The 25,358-nt window shown below is 45.9% G+C and overlaps 4 protein-coding genes across 9 annotated transcripts in view; 2 read left to right on the forward strand and 2 right to left on the reverse strand.

The window, feature by feature from the left end:
* Positions 1 to 5,421, forward strand: part of spag9a (sperm associated antigen 9a) — a 61,101-nt gene extending 55,680 nt beyond the window's left edge. Inside the window, exons 33-34 of one of the 2 annotated variants that reach the window (XR_015068416.1) lie at positions 2,561 to 4,325; positions 4,417 to 5,421. The gene's annotated coding sequence lies outside the window, so the exon portion shown is untranslated. The remainder of the gene's footprint in view (positions 1 to 2,560; positions 4,326 to 4,416) is intronic. The other variant, XR_015068415.1, reaches the window with a different exon arrangement.
* ankrd40 (ankyrin repeat domain 40) lies at positions 1,497 to 5,405 on the reverse strand. 2 transcript variants are annotated; one of them, XM_085932988.1, is made up of 6 exons: positions 4,870 to 5,405; positions 4,626 to 4,773; positions 4,100 to 4,248; positions 3,411 to 4,025; positions 3,163 to 3,344; positions 1,497 to 3,094 (listed from the first exon to the last, which is right to left on the reverse strand). In XM_085932988.1, exons 2-6 carry the CDS (start codon positions 4,757 to 4,759, stop codon positions 2,951 to 2,953), a joined length of 1,224 nt encoding a protein of 407 aa, XP_085789114.1. In that variant the 5' UTR covers positions 4,760 to 4,773; positions 4,870 to 5,405; the 3' UTR covers positions 1,497 to 2,950. The 2 variants fall into 2 exon arrangements, with proteins under 2 accessions (XP_085789114.1, XP_085789113.1); XM_085932987.1 differs by having other exon boundaries at positions 4,626 to 5,403.
* A 91-nt stretch (positions 5,422 to 5,512) lies between the features above and the next one.
* On the forward strand, positions 5,513 to 9,483 carry luc7l3 (LUC7-like 3 pre-mRNA splicing factor). The gene is made up of 11 exons (XM_085932985.1): positions 5,513 to 5,731; positions 6,121 to 6,187; positions 6,274 to 6,313; positions 6,409 to 6,553; positions 6,636 to 6,713; positions 6,784 to 6,888; positions 6,992 to 7,153; positions 7,249 to 7,595; positions 7,683 to 7,915; positions 7,998 to 8,227; positions 9,336 to 9,483. The coding sequence occupies exons 1-10, from the start codon at positions 5,633 to 5,635 to the stop codon at positions 8,192 to 8,194; spliced, it is 1,473 nt and encodes a 490-aa protein (XP_085789111.1). The 5' UTR covers positions 5,513 to 5,632; the 3' UTR covers positions 8,195 to 8,227; positions 9,336 to 9,483.
* Positions 9,484 to 19,258: 9,775 nt separating this feature from the next.
* Positions 19,259 to 25,358, reverse strand: part of LOC147043784 (voltage-dependent T-type calcium channel subunit alpha-1I-like) — a 57,002-nt gene continuing 50,902 nt past the window's right edge. For 3 of the 4 annotated variants that reach the window (XM_085933450.1, XM_085933449.1, XM_085933447.1), the window contains 4 exons: positions 23,707 to 23,862; positions 21,716 to 21,878; positions 21,436 to 21,653; positions 19,259 to 21,353 (listed from right to left, as the gene is read on the reverse strand). In XM_085933450.1, coding sequence (XP_085789576.1) covers positions 20,667 to 21,353; positions 21,436 to 21,653; positions 21,716 to 21,878; positions 23,707 to 23,862 — 1,224 coding nt within the window. In that variant the 3' untranslated portion in view covers positions 19,259 to 20,666. The remainder of the gene's footprint in view (positions 21,354 to 21,435; positions 21,654 to 21,715; positions 21,879 to 23,706; positions 23,863 to 25,358) is intronic. The other variant, XM_085933448.1, reaches the window with a different exon arrangement.

Below are 25,358 nucleotides of genomic sequence, written 5' to 3' on the forward strand. Positions count from 1 at the left end.
ATAACCAACTCAACCCGCGAGCTGCAGTTGTAATTGTCGCCTTTCTTTACAAGAGTTTCGACTGCTGTAAAAATAATGGTAGTAGCGCCAAGGCTCGATTCATTTTGTCATCTCTCTCTACACCACACGATGGCGCCAAACGCACTTTTCTCGGCAGGCTGTCCTTAATCCTTCAACTATGACAACTTAGTGCTTGAAAAAATGTGAACATGTTCCCTTCAAAGACATTTGGTGGTATTCCAAACAGTGATAGTCTTCTGTTCAGCTAAATCATGTTTGCTGACCTGAAAAGCCAGTCTGCCTTTAGGGGAACATTAAAAGTCACCGATGTTATACTTGTGTGTGTGTGAATAGAATGTGTTCTTCCCAAACTGGGTCCCTGCTGAGCCAAAAGAGGCCCAATGTGTTTCAGGCTGGACCTGCATAGTCTCAGTCTAGTTATGAACACACAACAGGAGCGGGCGGGCGGGCGTGCATTGAACTTCCTATTATGCATGATTCTTTTTTTTTTCTTCATCTGATTGATTGATGTATAGTTTCCATGTTTGAAACAAAGCAATTCATTCCAAGTGCTGCAGGAAAGCCAAGCACAGTACCTGTGCTCATTTTCAAATTCACGTCGAGTTTCTGCTGCCCACCGCCGAAGTTCCTTTAAAACAATGAGGGGGCTGTTTCTCTTAAGCTCATTATGTGTGTCCAGCCAGAGCGGGGCCTTAAGCTGATTCCACACGTCTAGACGCAAAATACCGCTTGATAGATGCACACAAATGAAATGTACCCCTTACTGGCCTCAATATGATATTTGTTTGAACGACTATCAAACATGTAACACAGTAAAAGTGCCTCTATCATAACTCTTTTGTGCGCTGGTGATTATATTAGCTGTCCTTCCAATGCTGACCGCTAGACGGCGACAAACTTAACTAAATTTGAAAGAACAACAGGAAGTATTATTTTTGCTTTGAATGAAGAGTTCAACTAAACACGATGGAATTGATAACTTTCTCAAGCTGAAGAGCATCCAGTATAATCGTAAACATGGTTTATCCCCCGCACTGTCCCTGGAGCTGATGTAGTATTTGTGCTCCTTGGTTTGCTTTGCCTGAACATCTGCTCACCACATGGGACTTTGTTGTATTCATTCATTCAAGAGGCGTCACAGATACGCGAGGCGTACGAGTGCAACCACAACTCGGTGCTTGTTTATATTCTTTACATCAGAAAGGGAACAGAACAAAAGGGCTTGATGCTTTGGGTCATAACAAAATGTACTACAGTGGCTTGTTGTGCAAACCTGGCTCACATAACAATGTACAGCTGGATGTGGGGAAGGGGGGAAAAACAAAACTTGACAAGTTTTGCCGCCCAGGCGTATAGTGTCATAGTGTATTCAAATGAGTTAAAAAAAAAAAAAAGAATACAAGTATTGCTTTTACTTTTACCCCCAGTAGTGCGTATTGCAGTGTGTTAAAATAATGATGGAGCCAGACAAGAGATGAAGTCATTCACCATGCTTTATCAAAGAACATATACAGGTCTTCAGAAGAAACAAAACAAACTTCAACAGTGCCTACGATTATTTCTGCAAGTACAACAGGACACATCTTTTATAAAAATATCAGACTCTGGATGCATAGGTTAAGTCAAACTGTATTCCGCTTTAAGTCTAGAACACTAAACAAAGCCACCGATAGTGTTAGTCTCCTTTTCACAGAAGCAAACATGAGCCATAAACTCATTCATTTTGAAACACGACGCTGTCACCCTGTCTAGCCGCGTCTTCATAAAGTCTTTAACATTGTCTCATTGCACTTTCTTTCACACCGTGCGTGAACTTCTGGCATTTAACGTTTTGACACAAACACAACAGGCCTATTTGGTTCAAAACAAATGCAACCAAAACTATGCTTGTTAATAAAAAATAGATTTCAGAAAGTAAGAGCTTCTGGTATACCTTTGAAAAGTCAACTGTTAGAACTTGGTAAGAAACCTTTTGATTGAGGGACCACTGTCAGGAAATGGAACACGATGGTACATATAAGAGCAGCATCAACATTTCCATTTGACACAAAGTTCTTAACATAGAACACAAAAAATGAGATTAAACGTCAGCTTGTTAGTGCAGTTTTAAGTTAGGTCAAAAGAACTTGTGTTATCTAATAAAGCTACCATTAGAAAAGAAAGGGGGGGGAAAAAAAACGGCCATTGAGAAAGCAACACCCCATTTTGTTGTTGAAAAAAAATGAACTTTCATTCCTCTCCACCTCACCCAACAAACATTCCTTTGCGATGCAGAGATATTCCGTAGTTTGCTTACCAGCAGGTGAAATAAGCTTACTTCCTTGGAGCGTACAAAGAAAGTTGCAAAGTGCGGACATCCAAGGTAGAATCACGTGCGACCAACCTTGTTAGTCAAGGAGTTGTCCGGCCGCCCTCATTACTGACAGAACTTCAAACAAAAAAAGAGGTGCTGAGCTATCTGGGATTTTAAAACAAACTTCAATTGGTACACGTGGGAAACTAAAAAAACGCAATCTTTTCTTTTCCACATTGTGTGCAGACAGCAGTTGAAAGCGACTCCAAGACACCGAGGTTGAAGCGACAGCATGTGCCAAGGTGTGGAAGCAGGCCGGAACGTCTTCCGGCCGATGGTCGGCTTAGCAAATAGTGCGTGCCAACTTGCTTGTAGATGGACATGTCCATATAAGGCTATTGCAGAAACCCCAGGAAGACAAGCGAATGCCCCCGAAGCCAGTTGTGGTTCCCCTGGAGCCTTGGCACAAGGCGGAGGAGAGAGAGAAGGGGCCCACGTACGTCATCTCTGACGACAACTTGGGAACACCAAAGCAGCCAAAGGGCCCGGATCAGGACAAAGAGCTCGAGGACTGGAAACGAACCAAGCAGGGAAACCTGGGAGGCAGGCGGGGCGGGGCGGGGCAAGGCGGGGTGTCTAGTAGGTGAGGCGCGAGGCCGTCATGTTGTAGCAGGGTCTGTCGGTCAGCCCCCCCGGCCCGGAGAACAAGGACAAGCCCTCGGATTTCTCCAGCACAACCTCCAGTTCCTGGAAGTCCTGCAGCCGGGCGACGTCCTTGTCCTGGAGGTGAAAACACACATTTTCAACCTCATAACGAAGGGCAAACATTTGACTAAAAGACCCGTTACCTTTCTCAACATGGTGTTTGGTAGCTTGCGGATCTTCTCCACGTGCTCAGAGCTGATGTCCAATTCACGGCAGCAGACCCTCAGCAGAGAACGATAGGTGAGCTCCTGGCGGTCCAGTTCCACCTCGATGAAGTCATTCTCACGGGCGTTTGGGTTCTGGATGCGCACCTTCAGTACTAATTCTACAGAGGGGTGGGGACACTCGTTCAGTGCAATGATCCAAATTTTCTCAGTCACTTTGCCCTCACCTTGCACATTGACGGGGAAGGTGCTCGTGAAGAAGAACGGCTGGAAGGCCGGCAAAGGTCCGCCCGCTTGACTGTAGCCGATCTGCTGCGGGACGGACGACTGCTGTCTGCTCACTGCCGGGTTGGAGTTGGTCACCGGAGCCTGGACCTGAGCGCCGTTGCCGCAAGCCAAACCAGGGCCGGGCGAGGCCAGAGGGGGCGAGCACACGCTCCCGTTGTGCTGCACGGCGTGGTTGACGAGATGGGGCTCCACCGACAGATCCGCGGGCACGGTGCAGTTTACCACCGTGTGGTTGGCCAAACCGGGCGGCGCGCCGTTTTGCTCGGCCGCCGGAACAAATTCCCGGCTCTGAACTTGGTCGTGAGCGACGGAGTTTGTCGGTGGAACGGGGTCGTCAGACGGCAGGCTCTGCGAGCGCCCAGTTGGAGAAAGTGGAGCCGGAGTGCTGTCCATGGACTCGCTGGGTTCCGCGGATCCGTTTTGTGCCAGGTGCTGAGAAATGAGGCGCTCCAACTTGTTATCCATCTTTGCGTATAAGAAGGGAGGGTTGGACAAATAGTTGGGGATGATTGGCAACTCGGGTTCCTTGACTTCGGGCACGTCCTCCACTTCAACTGTAGGCAGAAGGAAAACAGCGTTTGTCTATGTTCTGCATGAAAAAGGACGAGAGCCACAGTGGTTTGTTTACCTCCTAAAAGCCGTTTGATCTCCGGTTTGGATGTGAGCTGTGAGGCCAGCTCTTCCTTAGCTGTGAGGATGTCTTTGTCTGCACCGCTACTAAGTAAGTAGGACACGATCTGCTTATGGTTTCGCTTGCATGCCCAATGCAGGCAAGTCCTGGTGAGATTAAAGACAAGGTGCCAAAAACATCATCTGCTAGGAGCAGATTCAAATGAATCCCATCACAGTATTAGGTAAGTATTTCAAAAAAGAAAAACAAGACACATTCATCATTCGTAATGCAATGTGCCTTGCTCACTGTTATGTTTTTGTTTGAAACCCCAGATCAAGCACTAAAGGGATTTTCGACAGGCAGCTCCTAAGGATTATACCGTGATTTCCCTAATTGGATATCACAAACCAAAGCAAAGCAAAGCCATGCAACTCACCAAGCAACTTCTTGAAGTTGTCTGTTCTTTACAATAAGTGAAGGCAAACCTATTTGGTGGCTTGTGGCGTCACTTTTGTTTTGATGTTTTTCTGCTTTGACTTACCAGCCATTGATTTCGTTTTGTGAATTGACGTTTACTCCACTCTCAACCAATGTCCGCACTTCGTCGATGTCCCCGATTGCAGACGCCTCTCTCAGTCGCTCCTGGAGTTCTTTATCCAACGAAATGGTGGACATGTTTGCACAGATTTCTGCGTTCATGAGATAAAGTCAAACCTCATGAGTTAGCCTGCCAACCAATACTGGCTAAACAGCATGAAGCAGTCAGTAAATATGAACTACTGAGCTTGCTAGCTTGACTCGGTGACAGGACTGCAATCTTTGGGTGGTGATAACAAACTGCTTCCGCTAATGCGATTGAGCCACCAGATTCTTTGGAGTTGCAGAAGTCGCTTCTTCCTTTGCATTCGGTCCCGTTTGTACTGTTACAGTCAACACCCGATTTCCAGGCAATCTTGTCGGCGCTGTCTGCGTTCCTTCGGTGCGGGTGGCCGGCCACAAGCACCGCCACATCGCGGGGGACACTTTTGGACGTTACAACCACTTGATCTGTTACTGCAATACGGCGCTGCGTCCGTCATCTTGGATGTGGCCAATTGACTGAAATGCTGCTAAACACACGCCATACAAGAGCACACTTTTTCTTTTTTTTTAATATGCCCGCCCCCCTTGATTCAAAACAGGAGCAAAAAATAAACAAAAATGTAATTTCCATTTTGACATGGGTTGAAATAAACTAGAAATAAATCAATAAAACAAAACGTGACCACAAAAATGAAGAAAAAAATACAAATGTCAGGGGAGATTTGTGTATAATAAATAAATAAAGTGCACTATCATAATGGCCATACTAAATCGCTTTATGATGTACACATTGTTCTGCAGTTGCATTTCCGGGTCAAAAGTCTAATTCACTTTCGCATGTTCTTCAGCGGTGACGTCACCGCCTGCCATTTTGATTTGATGTACTTTGAGCGCTTTGGGATGGTGTGAACTGCAGCTCCGCTAAACATTGTTGCGTTTAACGCCAGTACTTCCAAGCTGAGCAAAATGCTTTCCGCAGCTCAGTTGCTCGACGAGTTGATGGGCCGAGACAGAAATCTGGCCCCTGACGAGAAGAGATGCAACGTCAAATGGGACGACGAGAGCGTAAGATAGCATTTTTGGCTAATTTTAGCCTCGTGTGCATGTCGCTAACGTAACTGAACGTTTGTTTGCGGAGCACAATCCCGTTGTTGAGGTCTTTGAATATTTGTTAACGGTTATTCGTGCCATTATTGAATCAAACAGTCGCAAATATAAACTCGATTGAATATCGGCGGCCCACAGTGCCATAAATGAAAGCACACACGTTGAACGAACCATTGTTAGCCTGCTAATGGTGGAGCTCACAATAAGGTATGGTTTGCATGCATTGCGAATAGATTGGAACCCTTAACCAGAAAAGATGTTTCACTTAAACTGATCACACATGTCGGAATCGATAACTCGGGCTTAAATTTGTTGACCTAGGAATGATCTCTCACGTGTGTTTCTAGGTATGTCGGTATTATCTGTGTGGCTTCTGTCCAGCGGAATTATTTACCAACACACGCTCAGACTTGGGTAAGTCAAGCTCTAATTGATGTGTACAATCACAACAATGACAATTGAACTGTTACTGATGAGCAATTTCCATTTTCTTTTTGAAGGCCCTTGTGAGAAAATCCACGATGAAAACCTTCGCAAAGTGTAAGCAATGTGTGTTTTCGAATGTTGTGCAATGTCTTCTCCTTCACCTAGCAGTTATTAATATTGTATTGTTTATTTTGGTGTGTGTTGTTCAGATACGAAAAGAGCTCACGTTACATGAAGGAGGGATATGAGCGGGATTTTCTGCGCTATCTCCAGTCGCTCCTGGCCGAAGTGGAACGGCGAATTCGTCGAGGGCACGCTCGACTTGCCCTTTCCCAAGCTCAGCAGAATGCAGGGGTTTGTTTTGTGTTTTTCTGTTATAATAGCTGGACATGTGCAAATTAGAGTTCGCTGCTAATGTACAGTTGATTTTTCACAGCAACCTCCTGCTCCAGTAGGAAAGAATGACGAGAAGGCTCAGGTTCTGACAGAGAAGATTGAAGATTTAGTCGTACAGGTTTGTTGAAAATGATGCTGTTCTTTTTCACTTGCGCGGCCGATCTAACATTGTACTTTGTTTCGCGTAGATTGAGGAGCTGGGCTCGGAGGGCCGTGTGGAGGAGGCTCAAGGAATGATGAAGCTGGTTGAACAGCTCAAGGAGGAGAGGGAACTGCTCAGCGCCAATCCGTCGGTGAGTCACCTGAGCCTCGTCGCCCGACGTCTGCTGTCTCTTATCGTAATCGAAGGGGCAATGTTCGATTTTGTTCAACAAAATACGCTGTCTTTCCATTCAGACAATCGAGAGCTTTGCAGCTCAGGAGAAACAGATGGAAGTGTGCGAGGTGTGCGGAGCCTTCCTGATTGTGGGCGACGCTCAGTCTCGGGTGGATGACCACTTGATGGGAAAGCAGCATATGGGCTACGCCAAGATCAAATCCACTGTTGAGGAGCTCAAGGTAATTTGGCAGATTATGGGAAGTAACATCAGGACCAATTTTTGCCTCCTGCACATAGTTAATGTTTATCACCAACTCTGCTTGATTTCCACCAGGAGAAAATACGACGTCGCTCAGAGGACCCTCAGGGGGAAAACCCGGCCGTTAAGAAAGACCGAGAAGAGCGTGAGAAGGAGGAACGAGAAAAGAAGCGCAAAGAAGAGGAGGAAAAGGAGAAAGAACGCGAGAAAGAAAAGGAGAAGGAGCGCGAACGCGAGAAGGAGCGTGACAGGGACAGAGAACGTGACAGGGACCGGGATCGAGACCGGCGGGCACGGCGAAGCCAATCCAACAGCCGCCACTCCAGCCGAGCGTCAGACAGGAAAAGAAGCCGCTCCCGGGATCGGCGGAGGTCCAGGAGCAGAGACAAAGACAGGGATCATCGTGAGCGCAGACGCAGCAGGTAACCCAAATTGTTCTTCTGTCCACTCCAGAGTCGTCATAGACTTCAGATCTATGTCTGTAAAACTGACATTTGCTTATTCCGCAGAAGCCGAGACCGAGAGAGGGAGAGAGAAAGAGAGAGGGACAGGAGACGCAGCCGTGACCACCCTGAGCGGAAGCGACGCTCCCGCAGCCGCGACCGGAAGAGGTCGCGAAGCTCGGAGCGCCGATCTCATCGCCAGCGCAGCCGCAGCAGGGACCGAGACAGGGAGAGAGATAAGGAGAGGGACAGGGAGAGAGATAAGGAGAGGGACAAAGAGCGCTCATCGAAAGAAAGAGGTGATGGCGTGTGACGCACGGGACTCTTTTAGTCTTTCTTTTTCCCCCAAGACCAATGACGATGATGCTTTTCTTTTTCCAGAACGTAAGACGTCGGAGGAGAAGAGCAGCAACTCCAAGAAAGACAAGAACTCTAACGGCGAAGCAGCCGCCGTCAAGGCTTCGACCGATGCGGAGCCGATGGAGGCGGGGGCGGAGGCTCCCGCCTCGGCTTCCCCGCCTCTCCTTAACGGCCAGCAAGAGCTCCTCCTTTCTGAAGGTGACACTCAGTCCAATTAAAACTGATCTGATAGGACCTCAGATCAGACTCAGGTAAGTGTGTCCTTCTCCTCGCCCCCCTGACTCCCCAAACCCTTCACACACTCTCCTTCGCTCCCTCCCTGCCTCCCTCCCTCCCTCCCTCCCTCCCTCCCACGCTGCCTCCTTCTTTGCATTCACTTAAACCCTGCAAATGTTTGTCTGATGTACCATATCCTGTTTTTGCATCATAAGTATGCACTGAAGACGAAGAACTAGGCCCGATGAATGAGAAGAAGGTAGAAAGCATTCACACAAAGCAAGCCAAGAGGGAAAGGCCAGTGTAGCCCTGAGCAAACATGCCCAGAGGTACCCCTCCCCTCGTTTTCTATTGCTTTTTGATCCTTTGAGATGTCAAAAGTAGCTGGATTTAAAAAAAAAAAAAAGACATTATTTCCACCAATTTGGCAGTATTACGTCAAAAGTGTGTTTATATGTACCCTTAGGTGGGCTGATTAATTTTTTTTTTTTTATATATATAAATATAAACACACAATGCAATTCCTTCATGTGCCTGACAATGCTTTGCAGTGAGTGTGTGTTTTGCGGGGTGGGGTGGGGTGATGGTGGTGGTTGTTGGGGTAGATCTAGGAGCCTTTCCCGGACTTACTAACTGGAGGCTAGGGTTTATGGCATAATTTGCAGCTGACTTCCACACCTCACAGCGTTGGTGTTGTGAGCCAGACCACATGTGAAAAGGGCAAATTAAAAATGAAGGATACTCTCTGACTGTCAAAGTGTGCAGGTACTCACCCCAGGTACTCCTTTCTCTACCCACATCCTTTTGTCAATGCCGTTGCCAAGATTGTCAATCTGTATGTCGTTTAGCTTTCATCATCCCGTTTTTGGAGAGAGACGTGGCGGACTCGTGTGTTTTGTCACATCTGTTCACTTTCATAACTACAAAAATCTCATATGATGTCATTTCAAAGCGGCGTCCAACTTTTGTAGACGGTCGGTGAGCATTTTCAGGCAAACCATGATGACAAGGCGTGTCAGAGGAACGTTGTAAACAAATGTGTGCCGTGTTCTCTCTGTTATTGCCGATCCAGTTGTTTTCTAGAAAAGCCGTCGCTGGTCTCTTTTACTAACATTCCATTTTATGACCGTGTTTGTCCAACAGGAGATATCCATTGGAGGAAGAAGAGGAGAGGAGGTCACCCCAGCCTCACTTTGATCCTGGCACGGCGCAGCTTATAAACAAGGTGATCCACATATGCGTAGTGGCTTGCTTATATCAAATCAACAACATACATGTTTAAAGAGGGAGGAAAATAGGACTCCGTTGGTTTTCTTGTCTCTGGTGATCTATCTCATAGTTGGATGAGTCGTTGTGGTTAATCAAATATGTATTTGGAGGGGCCTCGACATCGGTCGGACCTCACCCGAAATACCAAAAGTGGTAGGCAGAGTTCACCCTTTCCTTCTTTTTTTTTTTTTTTTTTTTTTTTTTATAAAACAATCTCCCCTTTTTCCTTTGCATTTATTAATACCTCTTAGAAAGAAAACAATACTTGTAGTTTATTTTGGTGTGTCAGGTGACGTCCTACTTCTTTCTGATGATTTTTCTTAAATTTTTGAATAATGTAAAATGTTGCTTCCCCCCCCCCCCCCCCTTTCCACGTAGAGCTTAAGATTTGCTCATTTTGCTGTAAAAAACAAAACAAAACAATTTACTGGTTTCCGTTTGATCCGTTCATTTTGATGGAAGGCTGAAGATGTTTCGGTTTGGTCAGCTTCAAATGTTCAAATGTGGTCTTGAGAAATAAAAGGTAAAAACTTGACCCTTGTTGTCTTTTGTATACATGAATACAGTTTCCTATAGGGCCTCATAAAAGTCACCTTATGTGACCTATATTAAGGAGTTAACTATAAGGGACTTGGTTTTATTTAAAAAAAAAAAAAAAAAAGTCACAATGTTTTGCTCTTTGTTCTATGCAGTGACTAAAGAAAGTCTACACAACTTAAAACATCAGTGAAATAAAAGGGAACGTTTTGCCACTCAGCTAATTAAGCAAGATATTCAATCATCAAAACAATATATCTTTTAGCTATATTAACCCAGTAATAAGATGTTGCATGTTGTGTCTCAGTACTAGCTGCAAACGAATCAAAGAAAACGATTGCTAATATTCAATTGAGGATTCGAGTGTAGGAGTCCTAATCCAACAGCACACCCCTTCAAGGTTTGTACCAGGCACGCTCCACCTCCTCGTCTCGATCGCACCTCTCATCCCGGCCTCGCCGTCTGTGTCTTCTCGCCCTTCCTTCCCGTGCGTCAAGCTGCCCAAGAAGTTGGCGGGCGGCGGCCCGAAACCTGGGCCTGTACGCCATATTGACAATTTGTATCTGAGGTGGTTGGGAAAGCAATCACAAGAAATAAAAAAGTTCTGTAAAAAAAAAAAAAGCCTACGTTTACATCATAGCGTTAAATACAAGTTTAAAAAAGTAAAAGAGCGATTTAATTTTATTGTTTTTATTCTAAAACAAAAATGGAATATATTGCGTGAAACGGAAATACAACCGCGTATATTCGTTTTGGATTCCCTGAATTTGACCATAGGATAGCAAAAGTGTACCGTGTGTCGCCCTCTGCTGGTTAGTATGAGAAAGGACATCTGCTAGTCAGAGAAATGGCGTTTATATTTGTTTTGGATACTCGGAATTTGACCAAATTTCAAAGAAAAAAGCCTACGTTTACATCATAGCGTTAAATACAAGTTTATAAAAGTAAAAGAGAGGTTTAATTTTATTGTTTTTATTCTAAAACAAAAATGGAATTTATTATACAACCGCGTATATTCGTTTTGGATTCCCTGAATTTGACCATAGGATAGCGAAAGTGTACCGTGTGTCGCCCTCTGCTGGTTAGTATGAGAAAGGACGTCTGCTAGTCAGAGAAATGGCGTTTATATTTGTTTTGGATACCCGGAATTTGACCAAATTTCAAAGAAAAAAGCCTACGTTTACATCATAGCGTTAAATACAAGTTAAAAAAAGTAAAAGAGAGGTTTAATTGTATTGTTTTTATTCTAAAACAAAAATGGAATTTATTATACAACCGCGTATATTCGTTTTGGATTCCCTGAATTTGACCATAGGATAGCGAAAGTGTACCGTGTGTCGCCCTCTGCTGGTTAGTATGAGAAAGGACGCCTGCTAGTGGCTTCTAATGGCGTTTATATTTGTTTTGGATACCCGGAATTTGACCGTATTTCGAAGATCCAGATGTGGTCTTGTGGATAAAGCTTTTACATTGAGTTCAGGAGAACCAAGTTCGAGTCTCACACGTGCCTTTGTGTAATTAAAAATGTAAAAGTTCACAGAGCTAGACTCTTTGCTTTACGTTCTGGAGAACTGACTTTGAGTCTTGCATAATAGCCCGTATAATTTCCAATAGTCGCATGGTGGGGAATTCGTACCCGCCTCTTCTGTACTCCATTTTCAGGTGTACATAATCACAGGGAAAAAATGATGGTCAAAACTTCATGGAAAGTGAAAAGTGCCACACCCAAACAACCCCCTACTTTCTGATTGGCTGTTAGATCTGTGACGTCATTTGGACACTCCATTAGGTACGCCGCCATTTTCAGGTGTACCTAATCACAGGCCACTTCATTAGGGAAAAATCATGGTCAAAATTTAAATGAAAGTGAAAAGTGCCACACCCAAACAACCCCCCACTTTCTGATTGGCTGGTTGAGCTGTGACGTCATACTGACACAGGTGTACCTAATCACTTCATTAGGGAAAAAGTTGAAGTGAAAGTGAAAAGTGCCACACCCAAACAACCCCCCACTTTCTGATTGGCTGTTGGATCTGTGACGTCACACGGACACTCCATTAGGTACGCCGCCATTTTCAGGTGTACCTAATCACAGGCCACTTCATTAGGGAAAAATCATGGTCAAAATTTAAATGAAAGTGAAAAGTGCCACACCCAAACAACCCCCCACTTTCTGATTGGCTGGTTGAGCTGTGACGTCATACTGACACAGGTGTAGCTAATCACTTCATTAGGGAAAAAGTTGAAGTGAAAGTGAAAAGTGCCACACCCGCCCTCACCCCCACTTTCTGATTGGCTGTTGGATCTGTGACGTCATTCGGACACTCCATTAGGTACGCCGCCATTTTTAGGTGTACCTAATCACAGGCCACTTCATTAGGGAAAAATCATGGTCAAAACTTCATGGAAAGTGAAAAGTGCCACACCCAAACAACCCCCCACTTTCTGATTGGCTGGTTGAGCTGTGACGTCATACTGACACAGGTGTACCTAATCACTTCATTAGGGAAAAAGTTGAAGTGAAAGTGAAAAGTGCCACACCCAAACAACCCCCCACTTTCTGATTGGCTGTTAGATCTGTGACGTCATTTGGACACTCCATTAGGTACGCCGCCATTTTCAGGTGTACCTAATCACAGGCCACTTCATTAGGGAAAAATCATGGTCAAAATTTAAATGAAAGTGAAAAGTGCCACACCCAAACAACCCCCCACTTTCTGATTGGCTGGTTGAGCTGTGACGTCATACTGACACAGGTGTACCTAATCACTTCATTAGGGAAAAAGTTGAAATGAAAGTGAAAAGTGCCACACCCAAACAACCCCCCACTTTCTGATTGGCTGTTGGATCTGTGACGTCACACGGACACTCCATTAGGTACGCCGCCATTTTCAGGTGTACCTAATCACAGGCCACTTCATTAGGGAAAAATCATGGTCAAAATTTAAATGAAAGTGAAAAGTGCCACACCCAAACAACCCCCCACTTTCTGATTGGCTGGTTGAGCTGTGACGTCATACTGACACAGGTGTACCTAATCACTTCATTAGGGAAAAAGTTGAAGTGAAAGTGAAAAGTGCCACACCCAAACAACCCCCCACTTTCTGATTGGCTGTTGGATCTGTGACGTCACACGGACACTCCATTAGGTACGCCGCCATTTTCAGGTGTACCTAATCACAGGCCACTTCATTAGGGAAAAATCATGGTCAAAATTTAAATGAAAGTGAAAAGTGCCACACCCAAACAACCCCCCACTTTCTGATTGGCTGGTTAATCTGTGACGTCACTCGGACACTCTATTAGGTACACCGCCATTTTCAGGTGTACCTAATCACAGGCCACTTCATTAGGGAAAAATCATGGTCAAAATTTAAATGAAAGTGAAAAGTGCCACACCCAAACAACCCCCCACTTTCTGATTGGCTGGTTGAGCTGTGACGTCACACGGACACAGGTGTACCTAATCACTTCATTAGGGAAAAAGTTTAAGTGAAAGTGAAAAGTGCCACACCCAAACAACCCCCCACTTTCTGATTGGCTGGTTAATCTGTGACGTCACTCGGACACTCTATTAGGTACACCGCCATTTTCAGGTGTACCTTATCACAGGCCACTTCATTAGGGAAAAATCATGGTCAAAATTTAAATGAAAGTGAAAAGTGCCACACCCAAACAACCCCCCACTTTCTGATTGGCTGGTTGAGCTGTGACGTCACACGGACACAGGTGTACCTAATCACTTCATTAGGAAAAAAGTTTAAGTGAAAGTGAAAAGTGCCACACCCAAACAACCCCCCACTTTCTGATTGGCTGGTTAATCTGTGACGTCACTCGGACACTCTATTAGGTACACCGCCATTTTCAGGTGTACCTAATCACAGGCCACTTCATTAGGGAAAAATCATGGTCAAAATTTAAATGAAAGTGAAAAGTGCCACACCCAAACAACCCCCCACTTTCTGATTGGCTGGTTAATATGTGACGTCACTCGGACACTCTATTAGGTACACCGCCATTTTCAGGTGTACCTAATCACAGGCCACTTCATTAGGGAAAAATCATGGTCAAAATTTAAATGAAAGTGAAAAGTGCCACACCCAAACAACCCCCCACTTTCTGATTGGCTGGTTGAGCTGTGACGTCATACTGACACAGGTGTACCTAATCACTTCGTTAGGGAAAAAGTTTGAGTGAAAGTGAAAAGTGTCACACCCCCCCTCACCCCCACTTCCTGATTGGCTGGTTGATCTGTGACGTCACACGAACACTCCATTAGGTACGCCGCCATTTTCAGGTGTATCTAATAACAGGCCACTTCATTAGGGAAAAATCATGGCCAAAGCTTAAGTGAAAGTGAAAAGTGCCACACCCGCCCTCACCCCCACTTTCCGATTGGCTGGTTGGTCTGTGACGTCAACGAGAAGTTTCTTCATTGTAAACTACTTGCTCTTTATTTTGGGGTAGATTTTACACCTCACGTAAAACACTTATATTGTCGTATAAAGCAGTTAACCAAATGTCAGATTTCTATGTTTTCATGCGCAAAAATCAAAACATGGAATAACACACTCAAACAACAGACAAGTTTTAATATAAAAGTTTATTAAAATACAGGTAAATTTCAAATCAGCAATCTAATGTGGAATTGCAGTAGATATCGTTGATAACAATATTTAGGCGTATATATGTATACACATATAAAAACGACTGCTTTTCTCAAAGAGAAGTACTGACTCGTTGGTCATTTTTTTCTTTGTTTTGTTTTACGGCTAGGTGAGGTGGGATAAGTTGCGTTTCTGCATGTTGGTTGGTTGGGTGGTTGGATATGAACTGAATAAGTTCACCGAAAAGAGTCCTTCTTTTCAACCAACCCTAAACAGCAGGGGGCAGTATATGCTCAAGTGAACAAGAGCTTGTACCTTCCATTTGAAAGCGCTCACTTAAAGACATGGCACCAACGTTGCCCAAGGGAACTAGTCAGAATGGATAATGGTCTGTGTACTTTCACTCAATCTTCGTTGAAGGCCAAGAGGCAAAGCATCACGCAGATGTTACCGAGGCAATTCATCAATTGTGCTGTCACCGTGCTGATTAATGACGGAGCGAGCGCAAGCACAGCTCCTCTCAGCTTGTCAGTCATATTTTGATGAAGGACTGGAATTTGCCCTAAAGGCGCCGTGCTCCTACTTCCTTCTATTGCACAGCTGCAGCACTCATATTGCATTTAATTACTTCACACAAGATGCTGGGATGCCTGCCGTGCAGAGCGCCGAGACTAAATGCTCTCGATGGCGTTTTTCGCCAATGTTTTAGCTCCCGCATCATTAGCTGTCCTATTTAGTGATCGATCACAGCCAGGCTTTTCATTACATTTTGGGGCCTTGTTGCTTATAGATCAAATCTTGGTCTGTCAGAGGCGATTCTCTTTCTCTTGGCATCATTATTGACCTGTGCATTCTCCGCTGATTGCCATCAGATCAATACATCCAATCTTAATAAGGATAAGCGGTATCTCATGTTAAAGCCCATCATGCTTTATTGAATGACTTGTCAGTCTGTTTTGATTCAATGTGACCTATAATGATGTGTGAGCTAATTGCATGCCTTGACTACAGTTTGATGGAATAGGAGTCATATTTTGTATCGTAGTCATTTTCCGCACAAGCGCCAGGCACCCTCCAGCATTCTCCATCTGCTTTTCTCTCAGAGAAAGTGCTGATAATGCGCTTTTGTGTCCCTTTTCCCTTTCATGGCACGTGTTTTCTGCCTTATGAATAATGGATCTGATTAATTAGCCTTGTCATGATAGCGTATGGTCAATTGGTAATTCCTTTCCATTGTAGTTGAAAGAAAAAGCAGAGCCCCTGCTTCGGTCCCTCCCACCGCTGCGCTGTTATTGTCGGCAGTGTTATGGATGGTATTTGTTGCACCCCTTCCGGGACGCTGCCTGCCGGGCATTGCACACGGGAATACAATGAAATAACAAGATAACAAGATAAAAGCCTCGTGTCGGGCTTCAAAGCGCAACCGGGGCTTGAATAGAAGAAGACTTGGCGGCATTGGCGGCATTGGCGGCATTGGCGGCAGGGCGGAGGGAGGGACGGCAGCCATAACCAAGCAAGCATTCATGACAGCGACTACACGTCCTCTCATCAATATACGAGCAGCTAATTGGATTTGCAACAAAAAACAAACATCTTCCAGATGGCATCGGCTGGTCGACGGCCTCCGGTAATATCGATGAACCTTTTGATGTGGAGGAGTCCACTCAAACATGAAAGTCAAGAGGTCAAGGGTTAATAGTTAGCGGCTCCACCTGCCCAGAGAGAAGTTTTCATTTCTGTGCCTAATCTACATGCTCCTCCATCTTCTCCACCTTTATCAGCATCCGGCTGCCGCCACCCTCAAGGACAAGGGTAGGATCCTTGACTCCGTGGAGAGAGTGATCCCATTCCATCTGTCATCCCGACAGGACCTCCAGATGTGCGCTAAAGATTGTGGCCGACCCATCTTAATCGCATTTACCTCGCTCGCAGTCTGTCACACTCTTTGGTCCGGCAGCGAGCTCACAAACTCAATTATATCACTGGGGGAAAAAAAAAAAAAAAAACCCCACATGTAAACATATTGAACTGTAATTTGCCTTCATGAATCCTTTTCAAACTATACTGTTGTATAGACTGTTGGGAAGGAATGTTTTGATACTCAAGTAGTATCTTGTCGTATAATTTGTCTGCGTTGCTGTACTTGTTTTGTTGTAATCACATCTCCAATGGAGCAGTGCTGCTGGCCCAGTATGGGCCGACAATCCACGCTCAGCAGAGCGCCTAATTGCGCTGATAAATTTGAGAGGGGAAACAAAAGCTCTCGGGAATCAGAGTACCTCACATGAACCTGCAGATGAGGGGCCATGGCTTTTAAAACCAGACTTTTTTTTTCAATTTCAAATAAACGCCTGATTATTCTTGGTGATTTTTTTTTTTTTTTAAATAAAAGCCTTAATATGGTCATTATTCAGAAAAAGGGTTAAGCTTCTCAGTGCATCAGTAACAATTGTAAAAACAGCAAGCGAGCAACAAAAACATTTGATGGTGTGCCGAGATCGTCTTCAGGTGCCACGCTGTCGCCATCTCCTGGTCAGTTGGTGAAATGCTGGTGTCAACCTGCAAGAACCACCAACAAATAGACGAGCAGGATGAATCCATTTGTGTCTCATGCTACTTGGAATTGAAAATCAAACGGATCGAATTTTCCTCATATGTTCCGTACATCAAACGAGAAAATCAAGCTGTATTTCAATTTTGCAAAACAAAAATCAAAGACATGGACGGACGGACGGACCGAGACGCGAACGAGAGTCATCTTTCATTTCTGTTAGTAGCCTTGCTTTAGTATTTGTAATGTGATGCAATCATGTGAGAGCATCTTGACGTTTTGCCCTTCGCCACAACCTTGTCTCGTGCATAATGTGATATATTTTATTTTTTTTTAGTTGAGGGACATGATTTGTTTCTTATTTTGACTCTCAATGCTCTTGCATCTTGTGCATGAGAGGCCGCAGCCAAAACTTAACACCCCCTTCCATCAGACGATGCAACATGAACCATTAAATTCCCTTGGCTCCTCTGACAAGTGTCAATCACGTTGATGTTTGCTTCTGCCAGCTCACCTAAATAAAGCATTACAAAGCAAATTGCAGAAGTCCATTCCAATCCCACGTTAATTGCGTGAAGGCTGATTTGGAAAATAAATTCTTTCTTTTTGGGCCTTATTCTTTCACAGTGGAGCAAAGTTTATTGCAAGCGCAGCATTTGGAAAATGTGACTTTTTGCTTTGTAAGACATGATTTAGTATTTGTTCTTTTGTGCGGCGGAAAGAACCGATGTGAACTTATCTCATTCATTTTAGTTTGGAAAACAATCATTTGTTCTCACGTTGAGAGCAATTCAAAGGGCAGCCAAGTACTCTCTTCCAAATGATCAGAAGCAGCGACTTTGATATGTTGTCACTATAACAAGTCTACACACCCCTGTTTAAATGCTAGGTAGGAAATGTAAAAAGTAACAGACAATAAATTGCCCCAGTCCGAATCCGAGCAGCCATGCGAACGCTTGAACTGGGATTTAAAATCGGCTTTTCGCGAAGGCAGCTCATCAAATGAGTGAACCTTCTCAGTTTCATACTGAATAAATCTTTTGCAGCAGAAGCCATTTCTGCAACATGCTCGCTTCTTTTTTTTTTTTGCAAAGCCATTATCTCCCAAACCTGTAGGCCAGGTGTTGAGGGAAGCTGTCAGCAATCCATCACGATGAAAGCACAGAAAGCAGCAGTGTCAGCAGCATGCAGTCAGTGTTCCTGAGGACAAGGTAAGTCACAATTTCCCCCTCCCTCCAGCAAAAGGTAAAGAAGGAGCAGAGGAACAAGTCAACGACGGCGAGGCTCACTTGTGACGTGATAAGCTTCGGCCATTAGCGCTGATCCTCTGACAAGCCTTGCAAATTCACACTGGGAATACACGCTTGAGAAAATGGAAGATTGCTGCAGCCCAGTGCGGATGGATGGATAGATGGATGGATGGATGGAAGGATGGATGGATGCCTGTCACAAAAAGCACCCGTGAGACCTTTCAAAGGTGACATTTTGATCACAACATTATTAGCCACCCTTTAGTTGCGGTACATAGTAAACGAGCGCGGGCGGGCCTTGTGGAAATCATTGGCCTTAAAAATGGCCGCTATCGAACGTCACTACTTAACCTTGTAGATTTACATTGGGCGACCTTATGCGAGCAGATCACCGTGGTGACACGGCGTGAATCCTTTTGTTGTGCCACATCCACACGTGGCTTTTTCTCAGCAGAGAGCGCCACAGCGTCAATGCTTGGAGACAACCCCCGAGGCGCTTTGTCCTGATGGATTACTGCATGGATGTGCGTGCGTGCGTGCGTGCTCGCAGCGGAATGTCTGAAAATGATGGCAAATATGAATTTAAGGCGAGCAATTCTTAATCGCACCTAAGCAATATAGAGAGGGGGGGGGGGGGGGGGGGGGAATCCAGAGTGCTTCATAATGTATTTCCAAAATGAATTGAAAGTAGCAAAAGCACAATCAGCCATTGTAAGACGCCCATTAAAAATGACATTAAACATCTCAGGGCATACACATAGAACATTTATTGCTGTGTGGTCAGGCTTGAACCTTTCTTGCCATATTCGTTGACATTGGTCTCAGAAAAGACAGGAGGATAAACCTTCCAAGCTAAAACAGCCCTTGGTTGTTCGGCGTTTAACTCTCAGGCATGGGCATCGTCGTCGTTTACAAACAGAAGCTCATCTCACCTGGAGTCATGTAACAAACACATGCACGCCGCCACGCACATACATGAGGGCTTCTTGCAAGGAGGGGTGGGGGGGGCTTGCACCACCTCAATGTTTTCCATTAAAAAACAAAACCCCCAAAAATGTCAGCATCTCATTTTAGGCTTGGAGTGATTGCGCATGTGACGGCCCGGCCCGCCCCGGCCCAAAAAGTCATTTTGCACGAAAAGACGCTTGTGCTCAGTGTTACGCTGCATTGCTACAACAGCAGATGGGTAGCAAAGGAGATTTTCGTTAATCTGCAAAAGCGTCAGAATTGCAAAACAAGATGTCCACGGGCGTTCTGCTTGAGTCAATATGGCTGCTCCCATCTGCTAAGGACTCATCACACGCAACTAAAAAGGACCACTTAAGAGAAATGACGGAAGGAACGATTTCAAGCAATTTTTAATTTTTTTTGCACACTTTTAAAAAAATGTTAGAAAACCGGAAGCCACTGGCGGACAAACTTGACGTGACGCATCGGAATGGACTTCCGAACGGGAGCCCGCAATTTGCATGTGCCTAAATTCTCTTTCTCTACAAAAATAGTGCGAATAAAAAAAACACATGGTCATCACCCAACACTGACATCTGGACACACATTTGTATATACGTACAAATTTCCATTAAATGCATTTCAGTCATGCAAGTCAAGGTTCTTTGCAACCTTTGGTCATTGCATCTCAAAGTCGCCGTGAGAGGAAGTACTGTCAAAAAGGAGTGTGCTTTAAATCCCACCGGCTAAAAGCTTCACGTCACGTCACGTCACGTCCGCCATCCTCTTTTTGCCGCTATTTCATTCGATCTCTCGGTTACCTGAGGCAGCGCTCTCGGCCGAGCGTGAACTCTCCTCCACCTCGCACTTTCCTGTGATGTCAGCAGAGAGGCGAGCGTCACCCGTTGTTTCCGTCTGCCGGAACAGATGGATAGCAGATCCGCTTCCTCCCCTCCCCTCCCCTCCCCTGCCCTGCCCTGCTGAAAAAAATGACCCAACGTTCCCGTCCCTAAAGTGGACGTATTCCGTGACCCGGCCGAGGCCCTCCCTGAACATCTATCTGGCTGGTATAACAAGCTACCTGCAACTCCCGCCTCCTTTTTTAGCCCTTGGGCCCCAACTTTGCAGGCTACGAGTGCTCGGTTGCACACTTGCACAAAATAGGTCTTGGGTTGATCACAAATGTTTGGAGAGGGGGGGGGGGGGGCGACGAGGCTTGGAAATACAAGCAAGCCTCTCTTTCATGGGTGGGAACAGAGAGAGAAAGAGTGCAAGGGACAACGAAGGAAGAAGAACAAGTTTGCAGTCGGTTTCATCTGTTTTTGCGAAAGGGCCCTACTGTTGTTTGGCTTGAGCTTTTCCCGCGGAACCCTGGCGACGCCTCTCCCATTTGCTCTCCGTCTCCTCTCCTCGCCCCCGACCAAGGGTTGGCCAAGAAACCCTGAGAGTCCATGAGCTCCAGGCCTAGAATCTCCCTGCGGGTCTCTCTCCCTCGGGACGACAGAAGCATCCCGCCCCCTCGGTCCAGGCTTCCGGTGCTATTGCACTTTTTCACCGCCGCTCCGGGATAGGCCACGGAAGCGGGCGACAGCAGCGAGGTCAGCGACAAACTGCTCAGAGTCTCCGACAAGTGTTCGCTGTTTCCCGCTTGACTGGAGCCGCAACCGCCCACCGAGGACCCGATAACGATGCCCAGGTCCTCGTCCGAAGGGTCGATGGAGTCGTCCCGCGTGAATCCCGGGCTGGTGCTACCTCGCCCGCTGCTTTGGCTCCGCTGTTGGCCCACGGTGGCCTGGAGGGTGAGCGCCGACGACGGGCTGGGCCTCAGTCTCAGGCCGGCGGCGTCTTGACGGAGCGGGCACTGGTGCGGCGAAGGTGTTGCCGGCGACTCTGCGTTTTGCGGTGGCGAGACGCTGAAGCTCAGGCCTTCTTCCAGGGTGGTCTGGAGGCTGCCTTCAGAGCTGCCGGTCGCTAGCGATGAATCGCTATGGGATGGATACTGCGAGAGTTGCCGAACAAATGACAGAGTGAGCTTCTTTTTGTTCTGCAACAACAGAAAGCCCCGCCCCCTCCCTTCCCACCTGACTACACAGGATCTTGCTATGGCCTCCAGGAGAACGGAACGCCGCCCAAGAAGCCGGGGAGGTCAACCTAAGGCCTCTGGACAACCTCAGGCTCCTGCTGCGGGGAGGCGCCGGGATGGCTGCTCCTGTCGAGTGGAAGAAGTCAGCAGGCGAGGGGAGCAGCGGAGAGACGCTGCGAGCTTCTTCTTTTCTCTCCTCGACGCCGGAAACGTCACCTTGAGAATGAAATGATGTCAATTTAGATGTACCACATTTTCTTTTGTGCATATTGACTCACTCGGGCTGAAGTAATTTGTCTCCATCTCCACTTTGCAGAGCGTCCTGGGGAAATGGCCTAGACCTTGGACCTGGCTCTGGACAACCGTCTGGTGGCCCTTCTGACCTCCTCCTCCTCCTCCTGTCGCCTCTTCAGAGCTAGATGATCCGCTGCCGCGCTTTCCCTGGGAGGGAGCAGACGACCTGGAGCTGAGGAGAATCTTTGCCGATACATTTGTTCATTTTTAAAAATGTGTCTCAAATTAGCCTGAGGGTGCATTATCCACACAATGATTATTAAAGTTCAGGGGGGGGGGGAAAAAACAAAAAAAAAAATCATAGCTGAAAACTAAGCTGCTCGATTGAGGATTTTTAATTATGCTTTTAGTCTTGCACTCTTCATATCAGCTCCTCTCAAATAGAGCGACGATTATTAAAACATGACTTAGTTCTTACAATAAATGTCAGGTGTTAACTTTGCCAGTGCATGTAATTGCACTGCGGATTGAATTCTGCTTTGTTTACAGCCATTTTATGCACAAGAAAAATGCCTCACGCTAGAAGCTAATGCTACTCCACCCTTTTCATATATTTGTACATGTTTTTTTCCAGGCTATTGTCAATCAAATACTGCAATGCAGCGATTGACGCCATTTCCATGGGGCCAAACCAAAGCCAGTGCTGACACTGGGAAAAGCAACTAAAAAGTGTCTTTTCCCTCACTTGTGCACTTTCCCTAATGAGCTGTGAGGTGAGAGAAATGTTTGCTGATTGCAGAGCTTATCTCGCTATCCGGAAACAAGTAGTATTGCCCAATTAAGGAGGAGAAAGGATGGATGATAAGGCAGGGAGATATAAATGGGATGGGGAAGTGCACATAAGAGAACTCCAAACGAGGAACTGGGTGCAGCGAGAGAGCCGGCAACAGGGGAGAACCTGCCTGCCTTGCCTGCCCGAGAGATTTATTCGCTGTTAAGATGGTGGGCAGCTGTTTAAGGCGTATGTACCTACTGGCTAAGCCATCGCAAGCATGCTGGGCTTGGCTGAGATTCCCCCTCCCTCTCCTGTTCCACGCTGGCCTGGACCCATAGACTTTGCCACATTTGTGTCAACACTTCATGACACAACACTAAATCTTGTGCACGCTGTATGTGTATGTGCCTGTGCTTGATTGGTCACAAAAGTATGTTTGGTAAATAATAATAATAAAAAAAAAAAAGAGTCAAAGTAAAATACAACTGAACTGTACTTGGGGTGTGTTACTTGGGTTAACCACCAGAGGGAGCTGCCACACAATGATTGGCTCTTGTACCTCCCTTTGAGCATCACGGCCCAAGGCCAACAACTTCTCCAAAGCTAATCACTCAAATGTCAAGTACGTCGCAGGGACGCGTGTGCCCGTACGTGTCCGTGCATATATCAAATAATGTGACACTAGTTTTGCGTGTACCAGAGTAAAGTGTCAAGTGGAAAGACTGGCGTTGCTTAGCGCGACCGTGCCCTCAAGGCCGAGCTAGTTCTCCGAGCGAGACAAATAAAGACACATATTCTAGAAGGCAAGGTTTACAGTTCACAAGAGAGCAGAGCACAACCCAGCCCAGCCCAGCCCAGCCATTAAAAGCCTTCTTTCTAATGGTCATCTGTTATTGCCTTCCGGAATGAATACAGAAAGCAACCAGTAGGCTCCTGTGTGACATTAGCGCTTAGCCTCGTGGGGAAGTAGGACAGATGCGGCAAATACAAATGATTGCTTGGAGGAATTACACCAATATCGTGTTTTCAATCTGCCCAAAGGCCACTTTTGGTGTTTTGACCCTTGTCCACGTTGAACACGCCTCATTAGATCTGCGAGTTTATCCGAAGCGCAATTAAACACGGAGGCTCATAAGCAGGCATGAAATAGAAGTACAAGAGATGATGATACAGAACATACCAGATGAGCTTTGCATTATTTAGACGTCATTAAAGAAGGATGGCAGTGTTTTCCAGGCCTTCCGCCCTGCCCGCTCTCACCTCTCTTATCTCCCCACCAACCTTGGTGTCTCGCACAAGCAGCTGGTAGGCGCCGTGCTCGTCCAGGCTGAGGTCATCGGGGAGGGCGGGAGAAGACGACTTGTCGGAGAGTTGCTCGGATTTCAGCGAAGCCTGCTCGATCTCCGCCATCCTGATCTGGTGTGAAGAAGTCATCTCAGTTATTGGTCTCCCACACAGGGAGGGAGAAGTTCACCATTGCGCAATTAACCTCAACCGCTTTCGATTCCACTTTGAGTATTTGCATTAGTTACGGCGGCGGCGGCGGCGGCGAGCTGGGATGCGCCTCGCCAGCTGTTGACAATTTGAATTTCTCAGCGATAGAAAATCCTATGACTGTACTACAGCTGTCCCGACGTTTCCCACCACTGCACGTCACACATAATCAATTAAGGTTAAGCAATAGAATTCATTTTTGTCAGAACAACGCAGATAGGGGGGCGGGGGTCTTCCATAAACACCAGAAGATTGTTGTCGCTTGTGTGGACACTCGTAAGCAATGAATGACAGAAAACACCTTTGCTGCTCCATTCAACAGCTCGGGGCAGACTGAAATGGAGTCACCCTCACCCTGGGGATGATCCCGTGTAGTCTTTACCATGGAAATTGTGCGCCTTTGTTGTGTCCCAAACACAGAAACAAAAAGGTGCACATAACTCCACGACGGACGCTGTCTGAGGAACACCCACCCACCTTTTCACACACAGACACACCGATAAAGGTTAATACAGCAGAAGGAAGCAGAAATATGGAGAGGAGGGCAGATTGATGGGTTGACAGCATCTGCAGACAGGTAGGAAACAGCACTGACACGTGACGTGACGTGAGGAGGTGGTGAAGGCCAGTTATTGCTTCTTCTGAGCTGGCCCGCTGCACTTTGTCACAGTGACGGACAACACTGGCACAGGACAACATGTCGGGAAGTTTATCTGCCATACGCAAGCCGCTGTCGACAAAACAACCCCACGAGGAGGAGGAGAGACTTGCACGCATGCATGTTAGGGGAGCTCACATGCCGTGGGGCCTCATTCATCCACATCTGCTTGTGTGGATACCACAAAATGCATTCAATAATTCACATGGACATGCTTCTTAAGCCTGCAAACACTTTCCATTCACGTATCAGATCAATGAAGCCCAAAGATTGTAACACACTATGCTCAAATGATGTTCTCTAGTATGTGTGTGTGTGTGTGTGGCCATTTCAACCAATTGACTACAAATAAAATCTCAAATATCATGTTTGTGTAGGGGAGGCAGGGGAGCGTGAGCCTCACCTGCATCACAAAGAGTGAAAACTAATGATGAAATGATCTTTTATTTCTTGAGTCTGTTCGCTTTCTTTTTGTTTCCAATATTGTCAATGATATCATTCGGAAATGTACCTGTTTACTTTGCATAGTTACTGTTTGAGTAGCTGTGCATCAAATCGGATTGCGCAATCCCTCACTAAATGCTTTCAGAAGCCTTGGGCTCCAATTTTATGTAGTCAGGCTAACATGTAGTAATATTTGGGTCTTACATATTTAGTTTTGTTTGTTGTATAAAACCGTGACAAAAAAGTACAAGTGGAGGCAAACAGTAACGTAGGCCGAATTAGTATTGGGCAAAAATATAGGCAATTGCTAGCAGGG

The sequence above is a fragment of the Syngnathus leptorhynchus genome, chromosome 16 (assembly GCF_054491065.1).
Source record: "Syngnathus leptorhynchus isolate UIUO chromosome 16, UIUO_Slep, whole genome shotgun sequence".
NCBI classification, from domain to species: Eukaryota; Metazoa; Chordata; class Actinopteri; order Syngnathiformes; family Syngnathidae; genus Syngnathus; species Syngnathus leptorhynchus.

Excerpts from the sequence above, each read along its gene's own strand:
- luc7l3 (XM_085932985.1), top strand. The coding sequence starts at position 5,633 with ATGCTTTCCGCAGCTCAGTTGCTCGACGAGTTGATGGGCCGAGACAGA. Across the intron at positions 5,732-6,120 it reads TCAAATGGGACGACGAGAGC|GTATGTCGGTATTATCTGTG; the intron begins GTAAGATAGCAT and ends GTGTGTTTCTAG. Across the intron at positions 7,916-7,997 it reads GCGCTCATCGAAAGAAAGAG|AACGTAAGACGTCGGAGGAG; the intron begins GTGATGGCGTGT and ends TTCTTTTTCCAG.
- ankrd40 (XM_085932987.1), bottom strand. The coding sequence starts at position 4,783 with ATGAACGCAGAAATCTGTGCAAACATGTCCACCATTTCGTTGGATAAA. Across the intron at positions 4,026-4,099 it reads GATCAAACGGCTTTTAGGAG|TTGAAGTGGAGGACGTGCCC; the intron begins GTAAACAAACCA and ends TTCTGCCTACAG. Across the intron at positions 3,095-3,162 it reads CAAACACCATGTTGAGAAAG|GACAAGGACGTCGCCCGGCT; the intron begins GTAACGGGTCTT and ends TTTCACCTCCAG.